At 39.3% G+C, this 25,681-nt stretch overlaps 2 protein-coding genes across 7 annotated transcripts in view; one reads left to right on the top strand and one right to left on the bottom strand.

Moving 5' to 3' along the window:
- Nucleotides 1-387: 387 nt before the first annotated feature.
- On the bottom strand, nucleotides 388-5,278 carry slc25a16 (solute carrier family 25 member 16). Of its 2 annotated transcripts, none has more exons than XM_056761290.1 (10): nucleotides 5,137-5,278; nucleotides 4,029-4,171; nucleotides 3,633-3,725; nucleotides 3,385-3,518; nucleotides 3,146-3,209; nucleotides 2,917-3,038; nucleotides 2,774-2,840; nucleotides 2,510-2,672; nucleotides 2,174-2,242; nucleotides 388-2,082 (listed from the first exon to the last, which is right to left on the bottom strand). In XM_056761290.1, the coding sequence occupies exons 2-10, from the start codon at nucleotides 4,123-4,125 to the stop codon at nucleotides 1,926-1,928; spliced, it is 966 nt and encodes a 321-aa protein (XP_056617268.1). In that variant the 5' UTR covers nucleotides 4,126-4,171; nucleotides 5,137-5,278; the 3' UTR covers nucleotides 388-1,925. The 2 variants fall into 2 exon arrangements, with proteins under 2 accessions (XP_056617268.1, XP_056617269.1); XM_056761291.1 differs by lacking the exon at nucleotides 5,137-5,278 and adding an exon at nucleotides 4,803-5,043.
- Nucleotides 5,279-5,360: 82 nt separating this feature from the next.
- Nucleotides 5,361-25,681, top strand: part of tet1 (tet methylcytosine dioxygenase 1) — a 33,069-nt gene continuing 12,748 nt past the window's right edge. The window contains exons 1-3 of one of the 5 annotated variants that reach the window (XM_056761287.1): nucleotides 5,367-6,238; nucleotides 7,378-7,922; nucleotides 8,238-8,873. In XM_056761287.1, the coding sequence (XP_056617265.1) occupies nucleotides 7,503-7,922; nucleotides 8,238-8,873 (1,056 nt within the window). In that variant the 5' untranslated portion in view covers nucleotides 5,367-6,238; nucleotides 7,378-7,502. Of the gene's footprint in view, nucleotides 6,665-7,377; nucleotides 8,874-25,382; nucleotides 25,637-25,681 lie in introns of those variants that run through there. The other 4 variants (XM_056761288.1, XM_056761286.1, XM_056761285.1 and 1 more) reach the window with 4 other exon arrangements.

Consider the following 25,681-nt stretch of genomic DNA (forward strand, 5'->3'; position numbering starts at 1 on the left):
GGGACACAAATATCCTTAATATGTTAAATATATTTGATGTGCGAAAATGTATCTCGTAGTGAAGTAAAAGAGCTTTGAGCTTTACTTTACAATGACCACTCTTCAGTTTTTACTACTTAACCTTTGTCGGTATGACACCACTATGATCAATGTTTTGTTTATATCATATTTTCCAGACAAATAAGCCATTAGTTCATACAACAGTACATCACAAACATCAGAGGAAACAAATGCAAATGAAGTGGTAGGTGGGAGGTACAGGAAATAAGTAATGAATTAACCAGCAGGAAGTTCAGGGAATGTAAGGTAAATCCCACTGGGTGACTAATGGTGTGGATTTTAATAACATTAAACATTTGTCTATTTATAACATCACAAAAACTCAAAAAATGTTTATATTTTTATTCCTAGTTTAATTTTTATGTTAGCAAACAAAAAAAATGAACAATCATGTACAAAACATTATGTCATTGATCATCATTAAGCCAAGCAGCCATCTCAATGTGTATTTTAATAGAAATAAAGCAACAAATAAATAATAGAGTTAAGGATATTAAAATCTAAGATTGTAAACAGCCATAAAACTGTCGATTCGCTACAATTATTAAAGACAATCTAGCGATCCCGGGACAAATTCATGGACACATGTTTTGTATATTTTCCAGGATCTCTGTATGAAAAGGGCTTAAGACAAACATGATAACTGATTAAGCTCTGTGGTATTCTGTGGAAATAAACCTGAAATTCATCATGAACCATTATGCATCACTGTGATTGTTAATTTCAGTCATTAAAATGTATTTCATCAGTTTTAAAACCAAATCCTCTGTCTTTTCACTGCACTTCGAACAAACAAGCATGTTTTTTTACATGTAAATGTTCCCTTTCATCCTGTCAACATGTGCCATTCAACACCATTTCACTGCAACAGTGCCACCATATGGCAGAAGAAAAGAAACACATAAGGCATCAACTTTTGGGATCATTATAGCTTTGTGAAAATTCACAAGGATATGAATTGTACTTGGTATAAGTGTACAAACCACACTTAAAATGAGCTACTACAGTACAATAACACATTAAAGTTCATATAATATCTATACCCAACTAGTCTGAAAACAAAATTCATATTTTATTTGTGGGAGTCCATTTTGTTCCCATGACAAATGAGTGAATCATTTATACATATCAGCTGTGATATGCACATCACCAAAAACAGTTTTGCTTGTTTGTAATGTTGCTTGTTTGGGATTCTCATGCAGAAATGCATGCACAATGCTGGATGTCACTGAGCAGTCTTTAGGTTTAGCCACAGTAACCTCGATATGCAAATGTGAGTCTCGTTAATACTGCATAGACATAATAGACACTCTCCTTCATTCAGTACATTACTAAATTATTGAATTGAAGTAGTTAGGAAGTCACCGAGTGAGATAATAATCAGTCAACAAGCCTTGAAATGATTAACACGGATTTGATGAAATATAAAGCTCTGTATATTAAACAAGTCTGGCTATGGAAAATGAGGTTTGTTCTTTTAGAACAAAAAAAATACATTTTCAGTTCCTTCGATTATTAGTAATAGCTTAAAGCACTATGTGCCTTCTGCAATCATCGCTGACATAATTGTGATGGCATAAATGAGATAAAGTAAAGGCATAATATTCAGAGAGAAATTCACTTCCAATGCTTTTATAGACATCAGGTTGCCATGCAATTTCCACTTTCGGTTGCTAGGGGGCACACACCCAAGAGCTAGTCTTCTCTTTGTCCTCTGCCCAGCGACTGATGCTGGAGTGTGTAAAGCCACAGGTTTGCCATTAGCCTGCATGGATTTTTAAGAACACATCGCTGTTTACCGGAATGCCAAACGATGTTGCTATAGCCAGGGGTCATTTCAAGGTTAAGGCTCAGTCACACTTGTTCTAATTCAGATGCAAGATTTGCTTCATGAATTCATATGTTGTGAAGGCAACTGCTTGTGACGGTATGCAGCGGATGTAGTTGAGGGACAGACCACGATACAATCCTTTCTTAATACCATATTGAGAGTACACATGCTTGATGGTTTTTGTGAAGGTGCTGCTCAACACAATAAAAAAATATATATAAGCAATTGCATGAAAAAGTTTATAGGCAATTCACTTGAAATCATTCATTTTATAATACTCACAAACATTTGTCCGAATCAGGAAGTGACGTGCCTAATTGCATTCTTCTCCTGGCAACATCTAGTGGATATCTACCCAAAAGATAAAAGACAAGGGCTATAATATTCAAATGTCCCTGTGGGACTATAAAACACAATAAGTAATCCGGTACTCGTTAAAGAAATATTTTATAGAGATTCCTAGTTAATGAAATACTTGAGCATGTATACAAAATTAAGCTTAACTTTACATTGATAAAATATTTGGGACATTTCTAGGTTTCCAACAACCATTCAAAACCCTTTTACTGATAATCTACAAAGACAACAAACACACAAAAAAAACTGAAAAACACATACGAAATAGTTTGAGCAATTGCTCCAGCAACTCCACCACACAGCAGATTGACATGAGTCTTCAGCACAAGAACATCCGGGTTGTCACGAGACGGCTTGCCTAACTGCTCTGGAAAGTGAGCGAGTCCCTGAGTCTTCAAAGTACCGAAGGTGAAGAAAGAAAATCCTGTAGGATAGAGAAAATGAACAAAATGACATCAGCTGAAGATGAAGTGTTATTGAATCTGGAACACCAAAATATCAGTATGTTTATTGTACGATAATAACCTGCATATGGAGCCATGCCAATTATTGTGGGGATCAAACCACGGTAGAAGCCAGAGATTCCTCCTTCCTTAAAAAACAAAAAAGACAATAATAAAGGCACCACAAAACCGTTCTCAATGAATCCTGTTTTCCATCCTTCTTACCGTCAGGTAAATGGTATGAAAAGCATTTCGGATGCCAGTGTAGCGATGCTCTCCTGTCACTTGAAAAGCCAAGCGAGCTCGGACAACATCAAGTGGATAGGTGAAAATAACTGCAGTCATTCCTGTGGAAAGCATCACAAGCGGACAGATACATGAATCATAATGAAGTTATACATAATTAAACACTAAAAGGCCTTGTTAAACAAGTGTTATGACAAAAATAACAAACCTGCCATAGATCCCGCCATCAGTCGGTGAATGTGTCCAGATATTCCAAGCTTTGTGCTAAGGAACTAAAAAGAATTTAGAAACATCGTCATGTGTTACATCATTTAAAAAAAAAAGTATAATTGGCATTAGTACAAAGCAAACTATATAGTCAAGCCACTAAAAATAAACCACATCAGGGCAATTTATTATTTCAACACTGGTTTATATTAGTATAGATGACTTTAAAATAAAAGAAACCTTTTTGTAGTTATCAAAAGCCATAAACTGAATGGCTCCATACGGGAAAATCCTGAGCATCATAGCGCCATTTCCCTTGTACAGCCCAAGAAAGCCCTCCTTTTTTGGCACAGCCGTAAGTGTGGCAAACACTCCTACAAAATAATGAAGAAAAACAATCACAAATTCAGGTGTCTGTTGATCGATGATCTTATAAAGAATAATTCATTAAATAAGAAACGTTTTTCGCATACTCAATACAGACTTACCAAGATGTTTGTAATGAGGATTTTGAGCTTGGAGTAAAATTTTTATTCTGTCCAGAGGTGCGATGGTGGACTTTGCACAGCATCCTGCCACACCTTTTGAACACAAAAACAGCATTACAACAGTGTTACAACTGACCCATAACATCACATAAAAGTGGTCTGGTAGCTTAACTGGTAAAACATGGCATTGCACGAGCACTTTTATCCTAACCGTTGGATAAAAGTGCTTCCCTTTGTGAAAACAAAAATGGTAAACAAGGAATGAAAATTGTGACCTATATTGTCAATTCAACTCCAAAAGCACATTGTACACTGCATCATATGTATGAGTGGTTGAACGTATGTACTTCTTACTTTCCACAAGCGGATTTAACAAAGATCGAAAGTTTGCTTTACCTCCTGCTACAAAGGAGCGGGTCCAGTAATAGAAGTCCCTCTGAACAGGAGCCGGGATCTGAGCTGGACTCTGTGAACTCACAACCTCTGCTGTCATGACGTCTGTTATCAGGATTCCAATACGCTCATGTCTTCAGCACACTCTGGAATGCAGTGAAAACAAGCATTTGCATTGTTATTCCGACACCTTAATTTATCTGTGCCAAAGGTTGGACTTTGCACACAGACAAGACACATCAGGCAGAAATGGAGTTGTAAAAGCCTCATTTTAAAGTCTTTGGTTTTCAGGAATGCAAATACAATACACTCAGTCCTTTAAACTAGGAGGGCAAAATTTATGACAAACAGCTGTCATCTGGACAGGTGAGAGGTAGAATTAGATCTGGATTGAATGAATTTAACTTCAACTCAAACATGCAATATTTACAGTGGCAATGAATGTTTACAGTCAAATTATTTGATATTTATGCTGGATAATAAAAAATCGAATTAGCTGATACAGTGATTATAATTAAACGATTATATGAATTAGAAAAGTGTAAAGCGTCGAATTGTACAAAGTATTGTTATATAAGGTTTAAAATCAAAGTAATGTCATTATACCATAAACAGAAAAGGTAAAAGCCCGTTATCTCTGTTAGTGTGCCGGTGGCTTGTCTGTATGTCGTTGCGATTTAAGATCGCTTACATGCCATAACGTTCATTCGCAAGCATAGCATTTACACCACAAATTTTGTAAGCATACGAAATACAATGATGTTTAGACCATGTCACCTGGGTAACCGTTGCACAAGTTATATGTTGCCTCCACACTTCACAGTTCAACTCAACAATTCTCGCCGTACTGAAATATTCAGGTTTTGCAGTAGCACTCAGTTGAAAGCTTGCATGCACAAACAATACAATTGTAAGTTACTCCGAAACGAGGTCAGCGGATTGCACAACTGTCCACATCGACCTGCGGAACTACACAAACTGTCAACTCTAACGTTACCTTCTATAAGCGGCGCATCTGCTGCGTTTATAAAACAAGCTCATGACAACAATCCTATTCATTATAGATGAATCCCTACATCTTTAATTATGGGAATTTCGAAGGTGTACTTACATACAATAAAAAGTCAAGCCACGATTAAACATTTTCACGTGTTTTTTGGCAGTTCAGCCCATAGCATGTCCTTCACTGATTCGTCTACTGTCGCAGGATTCATACGTCACCGCACCACGCGGCCTGTCTATTTTGCTTAAGAGGATTTTTGTATGATTTAATTTGATGTTATTTTAATATAATTAAATCGTTGGTTATACACCACTTCAATGGTTACCATGTTTTATATTTGGTTTCGTATGGTACTTTGTTGCACATTGTGTTTATTTTGCTGAATGGTTGATTCCGCAATTTTGTATACAGTAAAGATGTGCTTAAAATTATTTTGATACATTTATTTCCTGCTCTATAATGTTTCTTCTTGGGAGTTTTCCATGGTTGGTATGTGCCATTTTTAAAACGTTGTCTTTCTTTGCCTGTATGTTGTGTATCTTTGTGTATTGTACATCTACTGCCTTGACAACAATCCAATAATGCACATTGTATACACATGTAAATACTACGATTACTACAAATTGCCCTTTTCATATCTTAAATCAACATGAAAACACAATGAACTTATTTCGATGAGTCATAGTTATGTTAGAATATATGTCGCCGTGAGTTATTGATCATATCATCTTTACAGTGAGTTTCACAGACGCAAATGCTGTGCAAGTTCAAACGTTTTTGATTACACCTCCCAAATTTAGTCATAGTGAAACTGACGTCATCTCAAAACGTGGTACATTGTGGCTATCACGACATGTTAGCCTGAAGCACATTGATGGTTGAATTCGTTTTCAATTATTCATACGGCAGATATTTAGCCCTTCGGTAGAATCCAGTCCGCGTTTTCCCGCCACCTGACGGACGTCCATTAAATAGCCTGAAGTTGACTGGAGAGTGTAGCTTGACTCTGGCTTCGGTACCTAATGGATTGACATTGGGTTTGTCTTTCAGGTGCTAAACTCTCTGTGGCAGCATGACAGTTACAGTTTGGCGTTACGTTACGTTAAGAACAACGCAGAGCGATATGTCGGTCACGCGCGGGTCGAAGGGAAAATGCTGAAGGATCAGTCGTGTTGTACAGGCGGGGAATATTATCAATACTGTCTCTCTGGTATGTAAAGTATTTCAACTTCCTTCAAAGTGTTCGCAACAACACGGCAAACTGATGTTTATTTACTTAAGTATGGCTATTTTCAATTGTTATCACATTTAATAGTTTGTTAACTGCTTTGTCCAAACCGAAACAAACTGTTGAGAGATAAGCGTGAGAGGACGTTAAGCGATTAGTCAGTTACCACAACGTGTCTCGAAACCCAGAGAGCTTCCTACGTAGATGCCTGACCTGGCGTCTGTGTTATTAAATAAAAGCTGTCTAAGTAGTGGGCGTAATATGTGTTGAGACACGGAGCGCGTGTAAACGTCTGCGAGGTCCTCGAGATTCACTTGTCAACTCGAACTTATCTCGCACGCGCCTTTAAAATAACTTTACATTGAAGTTACAGCGTTTAGTAGTTGATTATCGTTTCACTCTGCACACGTGAGTAACACTTATACAAAAAACTAAGAAAATAAGTATTTTCTAGGAAGACGTAGTCAGATAGGCTTTAAAAATGTTAAATACATGTTAACTTGTGCAGTAGGTTGGAATGGAGGCGATCTTCATGCAATACAAACTATTGACTCTAAGTCTATTGTACTCGATTATGCTTTTACTTTTTATAATTTAAGAAAATGTTGTTATACTGTAGATAACCAATTCGACATTTAGCCTACTTAATGTTTTTCATTGAAAATAATGTTGGTGGAGTTTAAGCCCAGGGAACATACTGTTCACACACACAAAAAAAATGTATACCTTGAAATGTAGATATTTAATATTTTTATACTTATTGATATTATTGCATCCTCTTATTTTCACAATTTATACCAAAAAAATGTATGTTTTAGTGTAGTTTCTATTTATGTTAGCACAGTTGGGACACTACGTACCGTGAGATACTCTGTGCAAGAATGAATGAATGAACTCTGTGCATGCACACATTATCTTGAGTAAAGTGCACTTTAAAAGTGTATGATACTACACATAATAATAATCTGAGATGGTGTGTGTCCTGTATGATTAATGGAAGACTTCATTATCTTAAAAGTGTAGTTTTGAATGTCCTCTGATGGTATATCGTCATGCAACAAAAATATTTGATAAAATATTTTTTGTTTGGAAAATGTAATAATACAGTTAATTTTCCACAGGTAATGCAACATTCTCAATGTAAGCTTTCTTGAAATATTTCAAAAGTGCTGCCCAGAGTCATCTTTGTATTGTTTCCCATGCCGGCTGTCCTGTACCCCTCCGCCCTCACTCTGTCAGCTCAGCTATGCCTCATACTGCCAAAGTACCCAAGAGATCAACACGTGCGTCTGTAAAGCAAAATGTCAAGGGGTTGAAAGCGTTCATGACCACAAGACGAACGGTCAACTCGCTCAAAGCTTATGGCTTGGCTACACGGAGCCAAGATGAGATCAAAAAGTCAACAGTCAAGAAGCAGGCAGTCAAGAGGGGTGTTGTCATTAAGCCTGGCAGGAGGAGAGGCAAGAATCTCCCTGTTGTCAAAGGATCCAGGCACACGCGTGGTTCTTTGAAGCAAAATGGCTTGTTGTCAAAACTTAATAGTCAAGGGAAGTCACCTTGGGGCAGTCTCTCATCTCAGAGCGTCTTAAGGGACCTTGATTCCCGCAAGAGGTCGGGTACAGGCAGAAAAGGAGGTCAGAAGATCAAGGAACAGGATACTGATACTGTAAGTTCAGAACCTCATGATCCTAATGGTGACGTTCTACAAATAAACTCCTTTATTCCGGCTGGAGAAGGACTGACCATTAACATCGACTCTGAGGAGGTTGCGGAGGAGCACAGAGAGACTGTTGTTCACAACACTGACAAGGCAGAGGAGGAGAAGCTGAAAGCAAACACAGAAACAGCACAAGCTGAAAACCGCTCGGCTTCTAACGAACAGCTGAACGCGGCACTTGTTGAGCAGGGTGACCGTGTCAGCAACGTAGATTTTGCGTACAACAACAATACCTCAGGATTAACATCTCCATCCCCTTCACAGGCAGATAAGTACGTTTCAGGTCAAGCTGAGAAGGTCGACGATGAACCACACACAAACACAGACTTTCCTGAAGGAAACGCTCCAGAACACTCTGCAGAAGCAGGTTTGACTGTGACTTCCCTAGTGTGCCAGTCCCCCAAAGAAACTGCACTTGAAAACTTTTTAGATGCTCCCCAGGTGGACGAAACTGAGTTTCATAGCACTGTAGTAGACTTGGAGGCCAAAGATGAAACTGAGGATGCTGAAATGTCAGTGAAGAAAGAGGGAGCACTTTCTCTCCTCTCACTGAGCGCAAGGTTTTACGACAGCACACTTTGTGATACGGACCGCGTGCCGGTGTCTTTTAACAGCAGCACCGAAAGCAGCCGGTCGTCATTCGACAGTGAGTCGGAGTTGGTCCTGGAGCACGGAACATCGGGAAACCCTCCTCTCCAAGCTAAGGATATCCAGCTGCATTTACTTCGGGTTCAAGAGAGGAAAAAGAGAAGTCGCTGTGGAGTTTGCACGCCCTGCCTGCGCAAGATCAACTGCGGGGAATGCAGCAGTTGCCTGAAACGAAAGACAGGTCATCAGATCTGTAAGCTGAGGAAGTGTATTGAGCTAAGGAGAAAGCCCACGAAGAGCTGCACTGCTGAGGTAAGAAACACGGATCTTCCACTTTTATTCACATACATTTGGAAAATTGTCTGGACTCAGACGTGCTGAATATAAAGTGCTGTTTGTGTTCCTGTCCGTTTTACTTTTTCCAACAGTTGGTGGGTAGTTCCTTATTTTGATTTTCTGTCGTGGGTTCCGAGCGCTACAGAAGGTGCTAATAAATATGCAAAGAACCTTCACTAGGAACTGTGCTTCTGTTGAGCACCTGCGACACAGCCCTGACTGATTGCTTACATGTAAATACTGTAACCTGGTGACTGGACGAAAATGTTCAGTACAGCTATGACTTTACTACATTTACACTTTACTTGAAAAATGAACGTCAAGCAATTATTGACAATAGCCTGGAGAGGGTTTGGTGTGAGGAAATCAAGACACGTTGGCCACCCGTTCATACTTTTAAATTCTATCGATGTTTCCTCAAGTCACTGCCTCAAGCAAATATGAATGCAAAGCAAAAAAAATACACAAGCTTTTGTTATGAGGGCATCACATGACACCTTGAGCGGTGCACATGGCCTGCATGTCTGAGAGAGAATGAATGGCACTCTACTTTTGTTGTGTGTCCATGTTGTGGCGTGTCCTGCCCTGTGTTTCAAAATTGTAGATAGTGATATTGTGATATTGTAATGTTGTTATGTATTGCTGCTTTGAAAAAATGTGTGTCCAAAACTTGGAAGCAGACAATTCAGCATAAGAATTGGCATCACACGCAGTATTTTGTTTTTGGGTCATTCTTTTTATAATGCAGTCACACGTACCTCTGTGGTCATGTAACGGGGTGAGAGACACGACACAGACAGGAGGGGTGATAACAACAACCCCACTGGGGCATTTATTGCACAAATCCACAATAAACAAAATAAAAGGTTTCACCCAGGGTGCTCGTAACATAAAGTCCGCGCTCGTGCAGTTAGGTCGTTCACGCTCGTGTCTCCCTCGCTGTCCTCTCACTCTCTCGCGCTGGGGGTCAAACGAGGACAGCGGTGGGTGCGACTAACCAAGGACCCTTAGTGGTGTGAGCACGCTTCTTTTATGCCCGGCAGCTAATCAGCGTCAGCTGGACGCAATCAGCGTTAGCTGCCGGGCCGTTTCCAGGGCGACGCTGATCCTCGGTCGGCGCCTCGCCACATTTCCCCCCCCAAGCGTCGACCTGGTAACCGGGCAGCTCCTACAGGAACCTCGGGACGATAGTAGGGGTGGGAGGGAAAATATCGCCTTATAGTCCGACCCATACCGACTGGAAGACGGACTGGAAAGGCCGGCTGGAGGACGGAACTGGATCGCCGGCTGGCACACTCCTGGTACACTTTGCCGGCTGGCATCCGAACGGGACTCCCACCTGTGCAGCGCTCCATGACGGCTGGGCCGCATCTCCTGTCGGCTGAGTAGCTCGGTCGGGCGGCTGAGTAGCGGTCTCTGGCGGCTGGGTAGCTCTGTCGGGCAGCTGGGCGGCACTATCTGGTACCTGGACCGCGCTCTCGGTCGGCTCCACAGCATCTTCTGCTGGCTGGGATTGTCCCTCCGCTTGGCGCCATCGATACCTTTGTCACTCTCTCTTCGTCGTCCTCGGTTTCCTCCGGGTTGGACGCTGATGAGGAGAGCGTGTCCGTCCCTCGATGGACCCAGGAAACACGTACCACACGAACGCCTGCCGAGTCGGTCTCTCTTTGCCCGCATTCTCCACCAGTGTAACGGGGTGAGAGACACGACACAGACAGGAGGGGTGGTCACTTTATTATATGTTTTTCAGCAATTGTCACCAGAGTGCTGTTTTTAAGAGATTCTTTCATTTACACACCATCATGCAAGTTTGAGCTTATTAAGTGAAACTGAAACTAGTCATGTGGTGGTCAAGAACCAATGAGACTTAGAGTTATCAATGTGTCACTGTTTTTTAATCTCTTTGGAATACAATTCTCTCAATAAGCTCAATAAATTGTTTTGCTTCAGAAGACAGGTATTAACCCAACGGAGTCATTTTGAATAGTTTTGTGAAGAATGTTGTTTGTACTGTTTTTAAACTTAAGCATTCTGTGTCCTATATACAGCCACAGACCAAAATTAAGAGACCTCTCCAAATTTTCATTAAAAATAATCATTTCTAGATGTACAGTATTATGGCCTTTCCAGACCAGTGTTTGTTGAATTTCAACACAATCAAACCTCGGGAGTGACAAAGTCATTCAACAGCAATGTGAAAGACTGACAGCCTGACAAGACACATGCAACTGTGATAAAAAATTACTTTATCACATAATCGAGGCATAACACATTTATATTTTCCTAAATACATGTACAAATATGATTGTTGTATTACTTAACAGTGAATATTAATTTGTTTTCTTTGCAGTATTTGAGGTCTGAAAAAATACATAGCATTTGACCTGTTTCAAAACGTGTAAACATCCTCTGTTTATCACAGAGCTTTTTGTTCTTCAAAAGTCTATTCCCAACGCAGCACTTACTTCCGGGTAAGCCTACAAAACACTTCATCTCTGAAGTTCTGGATTGCGTAGTCATGATGGTACTTTGGTGTGATAGGTGCTTCCCCCCAGTGTCTGTCTTTGAGAAGTAATATGGTAGAGCAGCGATGATGGTGAGATTACATCAGTTGAGGTCTATGTCTCTCATTTCCCTAAAATGTAGAGCAGTGCTCACCTGAAGTCACATCTGTCATATGGTCATTCAAAGTGTCATCGGTGTGCATGGATCAGTTGAAAACCTAGGACGGGGTGGACTGTGTTTGCGGATTGTGTGAGAATAGCCAGCTTTAATCAAACAGAAATAGAAATATTAATAAAGAGGATGGTCATGTTTGAATTCATGTTGACATCACATGATATGTTAAGTGGAAATAGGTTTTTGTAAGAGGAAGTGTGGAAACGTCACTAACTACTCACTTCAGTGAGAGCAGTCACCCTCTGCACGATGTGTGGAAACATTTATGTGTCTATTTTACACGCATGCACACATGCTAATCGGCTATGATCTTCCCTGCCAGTTTTTATTGTAGATTTTAAAAAAAATTAAATATATATATATATATATATATCTGCTTTTATTGTTCGAATCATTTCCTGAACAGGTAAAATCGAGTCTGTTGGGTGTGTAAGGATGACAATGGCTGTCTCGACAGGACGATTAGGATTAGCCCGTGTCCACACCTATAATATCACATCACACTATAACTCCAAATGCCTCTACTGCCAGACGTGATCGAATGATGCTGATATTCGGATAAGATGTTTATCTTTTTGTGTAAGTAGTTATTAAAACATATCAACACGTTGAATGGTTTGCCATCCAGTATGAGAGATCAGTTGTCACATTTTATGTAAGGTTGTTTGTATTTATGTCAATGTTAGCTTTGTTTTTAGTGTTATTTAACGTGATGAGCCCTGGGCTAGACAGCATCACATACCACATTTCACAGCCTGTGCTGAAACATGTTTTCATTAGTCATTGCTTCTACTTTTCACTAAGGCTTTACATTTGCTGGGATTATTCAGGATCCATTTATTTTAAAGATCTTTCTAATCATTTTCATTTACACAATATAAAACATATTGCACAACTGCGAGGCAGCTTCGACACATTTCAAATTTGCTAGATGAATAAAAATTCTAACAATAGGTTTTTTGCAGGCGTTTCTGCATAGCAACTTGGCACATCAACCCATGTGCATGTTAAAATGTGTTTACACTCATTTTACAACAGCTTTGAATTTCATGATTCATCAAGTCTTCATCAGGTCCTTAGTCACAGCTATTCAAATGTTTTTAGTGGAAAATGGAAAGTTTACTTATGAATGGCATGGGGTATGCTTTGCACTTTCAGTAGGAGGTAATAAGGGTAAATGCAGGCTGTTGGTGCACTCCCGTGTGGTTTTAATCACGTATGACAGCACTTTGAGCCCAGACAGGATGCTGAGGTAATACTTATAAAGTTTCTGTTGATGTCACATGTTCTAAGAAATGTTTTACTGATGTCATAAGTTCTGATATTACTAAACATAATTTTGCTCATCGGAAGGTTTTAAGTCATATTTTTTTTTGTTCTGTAGCTGGAGGGTTATGCATGTGATCTCAAAGGTGTTAAAAGGTTAAGAAAGGTTAAGAAAACTCAAACTGAGCTTGGAGGATCTGACTAGGAGGAAATTGTTTTAACATTCAGAAGAATTCTTCAACAACCTACTTTACAGGCTTTTCTTGGTCTTTTGTTAAAAAGAACTGAATGGCTTTTTAATCAATAAACACAATGTTTTTTTGACAGGAGAGATTCTGTGGCAGACACACATGGGAAGAAATGGGAAATAACCTTTTTTTTATGTAAAGGGCAGATTTAACAGTAGGTGGTTATATTCGACTGCAACGTGTGGTTATTCATGCTTTGTTGTGCTAAGGGGGCCAATTAGTCCATATCTGTGAGCTTTTCATTTTTACAAGCAACTTTAGGAAGAGAAAGTCTGAAGTTGTGTAAAATGAATGGATATGGCAACACAGTCAGTACAGCAGCCAGTCCTCCCCTGGGTTCTGCTGTGTTTTAGAAGTAAACAATGTTGACAAGTTTATATATAGTTTTTAATGTCTGATAGGAATCAGGATGTTCTTCTCATGCTGGTCATATATGTCTCTTATCCAACGCAGTAATGTATTAAGGCTAGATAACGTATTTTTAAATATTCTAGACTTTAAGGATACTGGCTTGCTTTGGCCTTTTTTTCTAGTAAAAGGATTACTATTTTCACAGTGTAGTGTCAGTATCAGCCATTAGATGGTGTTTCTTCACCAAATATGTTTTACAAAGTACAAGCTTACACAATCACACGTTTTTTGGCGGGCAGTTTATTAATTTCACTTGACTTCCACTCAAAATATATAGAACTGCACTGATGTATAAAACAACATTGTCATTGTTTGGGAAAAAAAGATTTTCAACAGCCATCACTCCAAAACCTTTTGGAGTCATCATGTTAAATAGCTTTTTTGGTGCTAGAAATATTTTTTTATAAATATGAAACATGGTTGAAAGTTTTGTTGTTCCTTAAAAGTTTAACGTGATGGGTAGTCCATTTCTAGAAACGTGTCAGTCCATCATTTATCAAGGGGGTGATTCGCCGGAAATAATTGTTTTTCTTTGTCTTTGGTGTGTTATAAGTTGCCCATGCATGTATTGGATACGTAAAATTGCAAAAATGTAAGTGTCGGGACAAAAGATGTATTTTATCTAGAAGCGAATACTCACCCAGACCTGCCTGTAACCACTTGTGTAACCACACCCCGGCGAATCTATGTCAGTTCGTAACACGATTTGACTAAGACTGCCCAAATGTATACGTAAGTAAGGTGGGATGTTCCAAATATGTTAAGAGGCGTTACATTTCCGTCCAGCATTCGACCAATCACTACGCAGTAGTGAACTGGCCAATCTTAGCACACCTCGCTTTTCAGAGCGATGAGCTTTGTAAAATACCAGCCCGTTTCAGAGAGGCGGAGCAAGGAGGAGATACAAACATGCACGGTATGTGGAAAATAGCTTTTTTTACCTTAAATCACGTATACACATTGTATTACATCTAAAGCAAACAATAATATTCGTTCTAGCCACGTCAAATGATCCCTTTAAGGCTACAAAGTGATTGAAAAGACTAAACTCTACATACATGCATGAATCATGTACAACATTGAAGACAAGACTCAGGCCTTATAAATCAAATTCCAAATATTAAGTCATTTTTAAAACTGAAAGAGTTGGGCGAAGAAACGAAGACATTGAGATACAATTGGAAAACAGTGTTTTTGGATCTTAACCCATGAGCTGACAGCTATAATGCCAGGGAGAGGGAAGTTGTGCTTGGAGGATTTTAATTGAGAACACTATGAAATAGTTTAAGAGGTTCTGAACACTTTTTCAAGATGTCATCGAAATTTTTCACATTAATAATGTCGTGACTGTACATTGTGATCTGTAAACTGCCATTTCGTTGAATTAATGTCCTACTGAAACTACAAAATCTGCAAATTATTTCAATATTTGGTCTCCTTGTCTATGTATGATAATGTCTTGAAACAGTAATGCGTTAAAACATGTGTATGTGAGTGATCTTAGCAGTGTGTAGAACAAATCTAGTGAGCATGTCGGGAAAGGTTCACATGCTGTAGTTCAGGGGTGATTCGTTATATCATCTGAGCAATTTAACTTGGCACAGATCACACACAACATAAACACAGGACATCAGGGACGATGATTGTACAGCTCTCAGTGGACACTCAGCTGTGCCAAAATCTATCCAAATTACAAATCCAGCGTTATATCCACCGTTTATATATCATCCATCACTGAAATGCTATGAATAAACAGACACACCTAAACTTCACTATCGCAAGAGTAACAAGCTGCAGCTGCAGGCTCTCAGTGCAGCCAATCTTGATGGTAACCGGGACTTGCTCATCGGTTGTCACATGGGCAGATCTTTATTTCGCCTTGCTGTGCTTTTCCAGGAGAATTGCCCAATAAAAGGAATAGGATTCCGAAACAGATCCAGACTTATAAAAAACTTTCAGAAACAAGTTGTAGTACTAGGGGAGTGTGTCAAGTACAGAAATAGTACATCATACGTCCAACTCGTTTTTTGACAAGTTGATCATGTTAAGCATGAGAAGCCTGGATGTTTAACATTGTAAATAAGTCAGAATGCATGAAACACCATTGCACCCCCCCTTTAATGACGTAATGTGCATACTGTAGGAATATTCTGTAGATGTGTTCATCAGAAAGCTCTCTTTTTTGGGGGGGTTAATACTATGTGTTTCCTCCTTTTTTTGTTAAACATCATCATGATCTTTGTTTTCTATTTTGAAGCCCTTGCTAGATATTATTTGATTAACCAAGGTGATATGGTTCCCATGGTGTCAGCCTGTATCACCTTGACATCTAATGCCAGAGACAGATGCACGTTTGGCCTAAGTGCTTTTCTGTTATGTCTTGCTGCTTCGAATTTGTTTATCTTTAATAGCTCTTTGTAAATGTTAAACAAACAAAAATGTGAGTAATTCCTTAAATGATGTACTACGTTTTAAACCTCAACATATATCAATTTTATATTTATATGTAGCACTTTCACAATATGCATTGTGCTACATGCAAAACAGCTTCGCAGAGATGTTTAAGTATAAACACAATATGTGCACTGTTAAAGGGATACTTTTTTCTTCCAAGCGGTAGAAGGGGACTTTGTTTGTTTAGAGAAATATCCATATTAACTGCACTGTTGGTGTTAATATCTAACTTCCGTTATCTCTGGGCTGCGCTTGTTTTTCCGGCAAATGACGGTGACGAGAGCTCCTGCACAGAGGAGGCGGTGTCCTATTTGAACTTGCGCGCCTGCGTCATTTGCTGGAAAAAACAAGCCTCTGGTTTAAGCGCAGCCGATGGATAACAGAAGTTAGACATTAATCTTAATAGCGCTGTCAATATGGATATTCTCTTAAACAAATGCATCGATTTGCTTCAGAAGACCTTTGTTAAGACCACGGAGCCGTGCTGAGAAGTTATTTGATCGATGGATGCACTTTTTGGAGTAGGGATGCACCAAAATGAAAATTCTTGTTCGAAGCCGAATAAAAATGGCCGTAGGCCAAATACCGTACACCATACAAGGCTTTTCGTATTTCTTCTATTAAGCAAATTTTTCACTATTGCATGAACTGAATGACTAAAATGTTATTTTATATTTTTGTCTAGCTTTTCAATATAATACAATATAACAAAATAAAATTACCAAAACAAGTAGGCTAAATTAAAACAAAAAAATGAGACCTCTCTCTTCTTGAATGGCCTATATAAGGCTTATAACGGACTGCTGATAGAATGTACTGTACTCTGTACCCCTACAACAAAAGACTTCATTAAAAAGTGTCCTTCAACATTAGAGGCTAAAAAAATATGATGCGAGCGGTGACATGTTTGCAGCATTAATAAAGTGTGCGTGTCTCTCTCTCTCTTGCTCTCTGTCTCTGCATCCCTATTTTGGAGCTTCAAAAAATTGCCCCCCATTTACTCCCATTCTACCGCTTAAAAGAAAATGATATGTGGTATTATAACTCCGACTGGAATATTCGTCAAGAAGAAAGTCAAACTAAGTCAGGATGCCTAGAGGGTGAGTACAACATGGGGAAAATTTGTTCTTGGCTGAACTATCCCTTTAAGCAAACTACAGACAAGTGCGAGACAAACCTAAACATACTGTATAGTCAAATTCACATGTTAACATTCATCTCTCCACCTGACGTCATACAAATATCTGCACCCACTAATTGTCAAGAAATGAGGTTTTACATGTAATGTCAGTATCTCCCTGTGGGCAAGCTTACGGCGACTATGTCAAGGAACCAAAGGTTGGACAACCCATCCTCAACTGGGTCCAGTTCTCCAGTGGCAGCTGTTTATGAAATTATGTTTGGGCTCATGTTCATAGTTAAAATAAATAAGTTTAATGATTTTATTTTTATTAATAACATAAGCATCTTACAGTGAAGGTCTCAAAAGCTTTCCAGTAACATGAATCCAGAGAAGTGACAAATTCACTCTGTTCATAATCTTAAAGAACACATAAAAATACAAATATAAATCTCATATTCATGTGAGATGTTTAACAATATAAACCACACACTATTGAAGTTGATCTTCTTTAGATGGAGATAAAAGAGTGGATTTCAACTCTGTGAGTTAACATGTTTGATAAAACCTTTTAACATCCTTCGAGAGCAAATTAAATTACATTCTTATGGCACGCGATTCGGATTTGAGATGACCATGTAATTCGTCTACTCTTCAAGTGATGCAAACCACTGTCCATATTTTACTTATAAATCGGAAACCACTGTAATTCCTGAGGTAACCCGTGGCGAATTAGCCCGTCGGTTAAAAACTGACGTCATGAAGTAGAATTCTGTCAATGTTACAATCATTTAATTTAATCACTATTTAAAAGTACGAAAGCTTTTCTTGGAGCCTGTGGGCAGGGAATGTAATGCACTGCCTGTGTGTGATGCTTGGCAATAGCCAGCATGAGTGTTTATGAGCCATCTACAGCTGGTAGGAGGCTAATGTGAAAGAAAGTGAGCGAACGAGTCGTGAAATGTCAGCACAAGCGAATGTTCAGCATCAGATCTCTCTGACCGTTGGGTCGTGACCTCCACAAAAGAAGATAATTTGTGAAATGTCTTAGTGGTTTTGTGTCCATACAATGGAAGTCAATTGGGGCCAGTGTTGTTCGGTTACCAACATTCTTTAAACTATCGTCTTTTGTGTTCTGAAGAATAAAGATAGTCATACAGGTTTGGAATGACATGAGGCTGAATAAATGATGACAGCATTTTCTTTTTTTTTGGATGAGCTGTCTCTTTCTGTTTATACCTAACATGAAGTGGCTTGTTTATAAGTAGCTTTTAGAATAGGCTTACCCCAGCTAGCATCTTTCATCTGAAAATATCTCATCACTTTTAGGTTACCCTAGGATTAGTGTCTCTCAATATCGACAATGGGATATCTTAAAACGTTTGATATACCACATCAGTTGCCATGGCAGAGGTATGGGAGTCCTGGAAAATGTCTCCACAGTCCTCACATCTTAACAGTTGAATAGTGATTTAAATTTCAATGTCAGGACTCTAAACAAGCCAACGGATTTGAATCTTTCAGCTTCTTTTGTGCAGTCCCAGGTGTTCCTGCACTGTTCTTTTCACATAAGCTAATCCTTCCCAGAGAACCGAACAGGTTGTGCAGTGTTATATGAATCATCATCAGCTTAAAATAAAGTCATGACAAACACAATGATGGTGATCAGGAGCCCTTCCTGTATATTTTTAATTGCAGAGGTCAACTTCATCACTTCGATTGTTCTTGTGCACGTTGTCGGTTTGGCCTTGTTAGCCTAAACAAACCAGCAGATATTCGTCCTGTGTCCACACACGTTTCTCTCCAGACAGAGGAAATCTTGGGGAGCAAAACTATCTGTTGTGAAGAATGGTCTTGTTTTTTAGCAAAAGTGTTTTCATGCATCATTTTGTTTCCCACGTGGACATGAATGCCTAATACGTGAAAGCACAAGTGATGGTGTAGGACGTATGAAGGCGGTATGAGCAATATGGTTTCTTAACCCACATCACTTCACCCACTTCCTAACTTTATTTGACTCTCGTGTGCAGGACTTACTCACACTTTTAGGATTTCTTATTAAATAATGTGTGTTTGCCTGCACGAGAGCTAATGAACGAAAGTCGTATTCGCTCCATTAAAACATGATTTTATTGCCTTGTAGAGGGGATTAGGGTTCTCAACTCACGTTTTTGTTCTTGCTGTCCGGGGGGGTTCATTTACTATGTGTGACTTCAGGGACTTGTCCAAGCATGGAGTCATGCGTTCCTGAGAAACAGAGAAACACCTTTGCTCATTACCACGTAATCGTCAAGTTCCTAGTACGGTTGTGGTTATTAAGCATTATAGAACATTTTAATTTGGAGAATTATTGAGTTTGAGCAGGAAAAAAATCATGTTTGGGGTAGTGGACCACATGTTAGATAGAGGTAGAAGATATATTATATGCATATCGCAATAGTTTGCTATAACTGAATGATTATGATACTGTGAAAAGTTATGTATAGTAAAAGTTTTAGGTCGATGATGCACATAGCAGAGAGACTGGCGAGGCCAAAAATCTGAAATGTTTTCTTTTTTAGACATTTACGTCATGACTGGTGTTTTTTAAACGTTATAACCAAACTGGTCGGTATTTTGACATATTTTTATGTATTTACACAAGTTTAAAACGAATCGACTGCTTGCTAGATTGTTGTGTTAGTAAGTTCAAGACTTTTTTCTCACACACCATTAAACTTTATGCTCGGATTGACCTGAAGGTTGATCAAGACCATCGTCAGTTCTTTATTTAAAGATATGTGATGTTTTAACATAGAGAAGACAAAAGCGCGCACATCAACCTCAAGTGGCTACTCGTCCAAAAAAAGAATAAAGAATTGTATATAAAGTCAGCACTCCAAGCTCCAAAAATGTAAAAAATGCAGGAATTAAAAGCCTTTTGCAGCTCGAAACGCCATGCGAAAGTCTTTTAATTAATAATTTTGGGAGATTTGGTGTGCCAACTTTATACACAATTCTTTATGATTAACATAGATAAAACATATTTTCAGACTCATCAGCTTTACACATCCATCTGGCACAGAATTCAATGTTTTCTCTACCCAGAAGATTCAGATGGATGAAGGTGGAGTCTCCTTCCACCGCCGACATGCTCGTTCATTGAGTTGGTGTTGTTTTGGTATGAGCCATTGATCACCAGGTGATACCTCGACTCATTGCAGTGGTGTAGGGGCTGCGCTTGCCAAAACTTGAGGAGAAGGGTGATTTATGCCTGGGCTGCTTGTGAGTAATGAAGGCTGGGCAGCTTTTTTATAGCTCACCATATGGACATGTTTCAGCAATTGGCAATCAAGCACATGTGAGGGAACACATAGAAGGGAGGAGTTTGGGAAAATCAGAGGTTTGTAAGTTTACGTTTGTTTAAACAGAAGATAAAGAAAGTACAAACTCATGACACTCTTGACAGCGGAGGTTTTTTGTACTCGGACAAGCCAAACGATTTTCAAAAAGATCAACCTTGATGAAAAATGGTAGGATTGACATTTTTATTAGTCACACGATGATTCCCGGTGCTGCACGTAGAAACGCGCTGTCAGCATTCCAGCACGTACAGTATAAAGCATGCTTCAGAATATTAACAAGATTCGGACTCTTTATCCAGTTTCCAATAGAATAGCACAACTCTATTGTCCCTCTACGTAAAAGCGTGAAGCAGGCTGTCTCGAGGTAGCTGACTCACTGCACGACTCAAACCGATTTCCATCAGCTGCCTCACTTGTTATCACACAAAGCCGTGCAACAATACTGGGCCATCAGAGAACACAGCAGGCAGGCTGATTATGGATGGCTGGTTTAGACACATGCTCACAGAGATGGTCATTCTATTGTGTGTGTTATACTGTAGAGGAAAGTTTCATCAGGGGGAAGGATTAGGTGAAATGTCTTAGTTTAGACCCATGTGGATTTTACAGCATCACTTTCAGCTAGGCAGAAAATGAATTACTTCATAAAATAAGCAAGTAAAAATCACTTCTAGATTTGTGTATAACACAGGTAAAGTAAGGTGGGTTTGTGGTGATCCATTTATTACTTAAACGTAGAAACTAAACCAAGTAATCCAGATGGACCGGTTTAGCATTTAACAGGCATTAAGGCTAAATAAAAACCTGTCCGATCACTTTTAGTTACTCAAACAAAGTAATTTTATATTGACTCAACATGACAGACACATGGTCTTGTATTCTCCAGAGAACTGTCTACTGTACTTTATTTAAGCAAGATGTATGCAAAAGACAAAATGGATTCTGTAATACTTTCCCAGAGCTTGACATAAAGCATTGCAACGTGGTTGTCTTTCGGACAAGTACATTTGCCATTCACTTGTCCGAGTACAAATATTACTTGTCCTAAAAATCTATTTCATTTGAAGTGTGAATATAATTGATTCGGATATTGATTGGTCAAGTTATTTTATAGGCATTTTACTTAGTGTCTTCTTCGGCCATTGCTATAGAACAAAGGCACGCAGTAATTACAGGGCTGTACGTTAACTTTGTTTGCACATAGCACTGGTTCTACAGAGGCCAAACAGTTGTAGCCCAAGTATAAAACGTCTGTTGTCATCATTAAAAAAAAAATGCAAGTGAAGTTCATCACATGAATAGGCAGGTAACTGACAAATGATATTAAAGCGATATTTCAGAGGCAAAACTAAATTTCCCCCATGTTTTCCTCACCCTCAAGGCACCATGACTGAATATGACTTTCTTCTTTAAAAAGTGCAGTCAGAGTTATAATACCACATATAATTTTTCTTACAGGCAGTAGAATGGGAGAATGTTTTGAAGTTCCAAAAAGTGCATCCATCGATCAAAGACCGGCTCGACACCGCTCTGTGGTCTTAACAAAGTTCTTCTGAAGCGTATATATGCATTTGTTAAAGAGGAATATCCATATTGAGAGCACTTTAATGTTATTGTCTAGCATCCGTTTTCCCTCTGCTGTGGCGTGTCATACGTTCCGGTGGTATTTTGCGTTTGTTCCAATAGGATACCGTCTCCTCTGTGCAGGAGCTTTCATCACAGTCATTTGCCTGAAAAACAAGCCTCACACGCAGCAGAATACAAGCATTTGTGAAATTAAAATTGGAATTTATATTTTACATCACACATCAAGCTTGGTAGTTGGTTCTGAGCTTTAAAGTGGGAAATGTATTCCAGTTGGTGAATGTGTTATAGTAAGAAATGTGATAGTTAGGCGCTGCACAACAAAAAGCACTACCATCAAAAAAACTCATCTTAAAATTTGGAACAGATAATAAATCCTGCAGAAGATAGATTAAAAGACCGATAGACACACAGATAGATAGATAAAAAGACGGAGATCGGTTCAGAAAGATGGGTTCAAATGAGTCATTACATCGCAAATCGGACATTGAAATAGTGGGGAGGGAGACTGTTCAGAAACCAATTTGTTCGGCTCCATTAAGTACTGCACACAACGATCAGAATATGACATCAATGTTCCGTGAAAACGCTTTTAAAAGCAGAAGGAGCAGTCTGTTCTGAGGTGCTTTAATGCCGACCGGTCTGCGCAACACCGAATGAAGTCAAACACACACAATAGTTTGGAGACAGAGGAAGTGAACAAGCTTGCTCTTTCCTGCACTTATCACAAGCGCGTCATTCACCACTCATAAATATAAATCACTTCTTTTGTGGGTCAAAAAAATCTGGAAAATGAAGACCCATATCTCCTTTCACCTCCAGCCCCTCAGCACCTGTTATTTCTCCAGTGCAGGCATAACTTAAACCACTCAAATTGTCCAGACCATGGCCTTCTCCTCTACTCTACATTCACCGCTCCATACTGGAAACTCTGCTACTAATGTTTGCAGTGGAAGCGCATAGGTCTTCCCCTATATCCGCCTGTAGTTTCACTGCATGCCTTTGTGCGCTCATCTCACTATGCAGACGATCCAACTTACAGAGCAGGTTTGACACAGCACCGTTGTCAAATGACACAGATAGCAACTCATCAGGAAGTGTGAATGAACCGGTGAATATTTTCTCCACACTCATTTAGCAACTTAAAGCAACTTCTGGCTACCTTTACATGTCACACCGTTGTTTAGTGTCTGGGCAAAGCTCAAACAGCAGCTTTTTTGATGACTATCCATTTGGAGTCAAACGTACTTGAGGCTACCAGGACTACCAAGACTATTCGATCAAGACTCATCATTTTTATTTTAACCGAGAGGAAGTTAAGAAACTCATCCTCAACGATTTATTTTGAGGCTGGCTAAGCCCAGGAGCAACTGAGCCACGACAGACTCGATCTGCCATCTTGAATCTATCGACTGACAATGGTCAATGAATGGTCATTTCTTTAACAGCATCATTTTATGAATGAAAACCAACATTCTTATTTTGTTGGCATGCAACTGATGTCTTTATTAAATACATATTTTTTTCCAATAATCAAACCCATTATAATAAGTGTGCCTGGTAGGAAATATACAGAAAATATATATAGATAGATAGATAGATAGATAGACAGACAGACAGACAGATAAATAAAAGGACAGATAGACAGACATCTAAAGAGATAGATAGATAGATAGATAGATAGATAGATAGATAGATAGATAGATAGATAGATAGATAGATAGATAGATAGATAGATAGATAGACAGACAGGGGGATAGAAAGATATAGAAGTGGATAGATGTATGGACAGACTAACAGACAGACAGATAGTTAGAGATGGGTGGTTTAAAAAGACAGATAGACAAACAGATAGATACACATAACGACAGATAAATGGATAAATTAAAAAGATAGATACATACATAAACAGACAGACAGACAGGAAGGCAGGCAGACAGACAGATAGATAGATGGGCAGACAAACAGAGAAACAGGTAGATAAATAAAAGACAGACAGACAGATAGATAGATAGACAGATGGGCAGACAGACAGGTAGATAGACAAATGAAGAGACGTACAGACTGATAACACAGACAAAAAGATAGACACAGATAAAAGAAAGATACAGATAGACAGATAAGACAGAGATAGAAACATACACATTATATTTTATATAGTTATTATGTCACATTACATACTGTTTGTATTAATAAATCATCAATGTTAGTTTAACAATATTGCTACAGCAAACAAGGTAAGATGTGATTGATTTGCTGTGAAAATGTAGTTGATCTACATCGACTGGAGTCGTGTCCGTATTGAATAGCACGAGCTAAAAGTAGCTGTTGGGTTCCCTTGTCCTCATGTGACCTCAATATGTTTGTGTGTAGATGACGGTGTGCGCTGTGCTGTGCTTTGCAGACAGACTGATCTTAACATCACAGTGTGTTCCAGCTGCAGTGCAGCGCTGAGAGTCTGCGGCTGCGCTTTCACATCCACTCTAAACACACTTCTCCATAGAGAGAGAGAGAGAGAGAGAGAGAGAGAGAGCACGATGTATGCTTAAGTCTCTGAGATCCTCCATGAAAAAAAAGAGCGTGATGCGACGTGACGTCTTGTAGAGAAACAGCTGTGCGGCAGCACGCTTAGTCATAACTCGTGCACTTCGCCTTTGCTCTTTGTGTTGTATTTGAAATGCCTTGTCAATGTTGCGTTGCATCATGAGCCATTTTTTCTCCTTCTATTTTGTGCATTTGTGTCTATTTTTATATGACACAGTCATGTGACTTTTGGTGCAGTTTAGCGTTTCTCATAGGAAAGAAGCATCACGAATGAGACACACTTTATGTTGTTGACAACAGTGAGACCGGTCTTATGTGATTTTAACACGATACCAACGTTTTTAAAGAATCAAAAGTCAGATATTTTATTATAACTTTGCGTGCATTCCATTTGACCCTCAAATAATTTGACATATTTCCATTACATAACTATATTATATAACATTATGTACAATAAGTTTGTTTTTATTTTGAGACAAGAAATACCCGAAATATGCCGTTTTACTGACACCCCTACTGAGCCTCACGAGCTATGAATGAGCAACCTCTGAGTAATTACATTCTCTCCTGGGTTGTCATGGCGATAACATTGTAGACATGATCATAATGCCGATAATGCATTCATGATTATATAACACAAGCTAAATGCCTCTTATTTTCAAAAGCATCTTGGTACATTGTGTCTCAAGCCAGTGAGTTTGCCACCGTTCTCTGTTGAACTCCAGTCCGGTGTCGTGAGTGTCCGGACCGCAGCTTACCTCCCCCCTCGTGCGTACTTGTAGAGTAAGAAACCACATAGGGGATCCTTTGTTTAGGAGGGTCTAGGCATGGGTGATACATTTACAAGCCGCTAGAGTCCCTCCGCGATTGGCTGACGGGGCGCTGTCTGCGTCTGCGAAAGGCATGCGTCGGGTGTCTGCGGCAGCGATCTGAAGCCTCTCTCCTCAGCGCTGATCATGCAAACCTGGGCTGCGCGCTCTGCATCTGCAACTACAGCCACTTATTCTTCTGAAGCCGAGGGAGGCAAGATGGCCACCTTTTAGGATAATGCTGCCCAAAACTGAGGGTCTGCCTCTGAGGAATGAGAAGGTACAATGAGAGGCTTTTCATGGCTGTTGTCTCAGTCAGACGCTT

The sequence above is a fragment of the Triplophysa dalaica genome, chromosome 11, assembly GCF_015846415.1.
Source record: "Triplophysa dalaica isolate WHDGS20190420 chromosome 11, ASM1584641v1, whole genome shotgun sequence".
Lineage (NCBI taxonomy): Eukaryota > Metazoa > Chordata > Actinopteri > Cypriniformes > Nemacheilidae > Triplophysa > Triplophysa dalaica.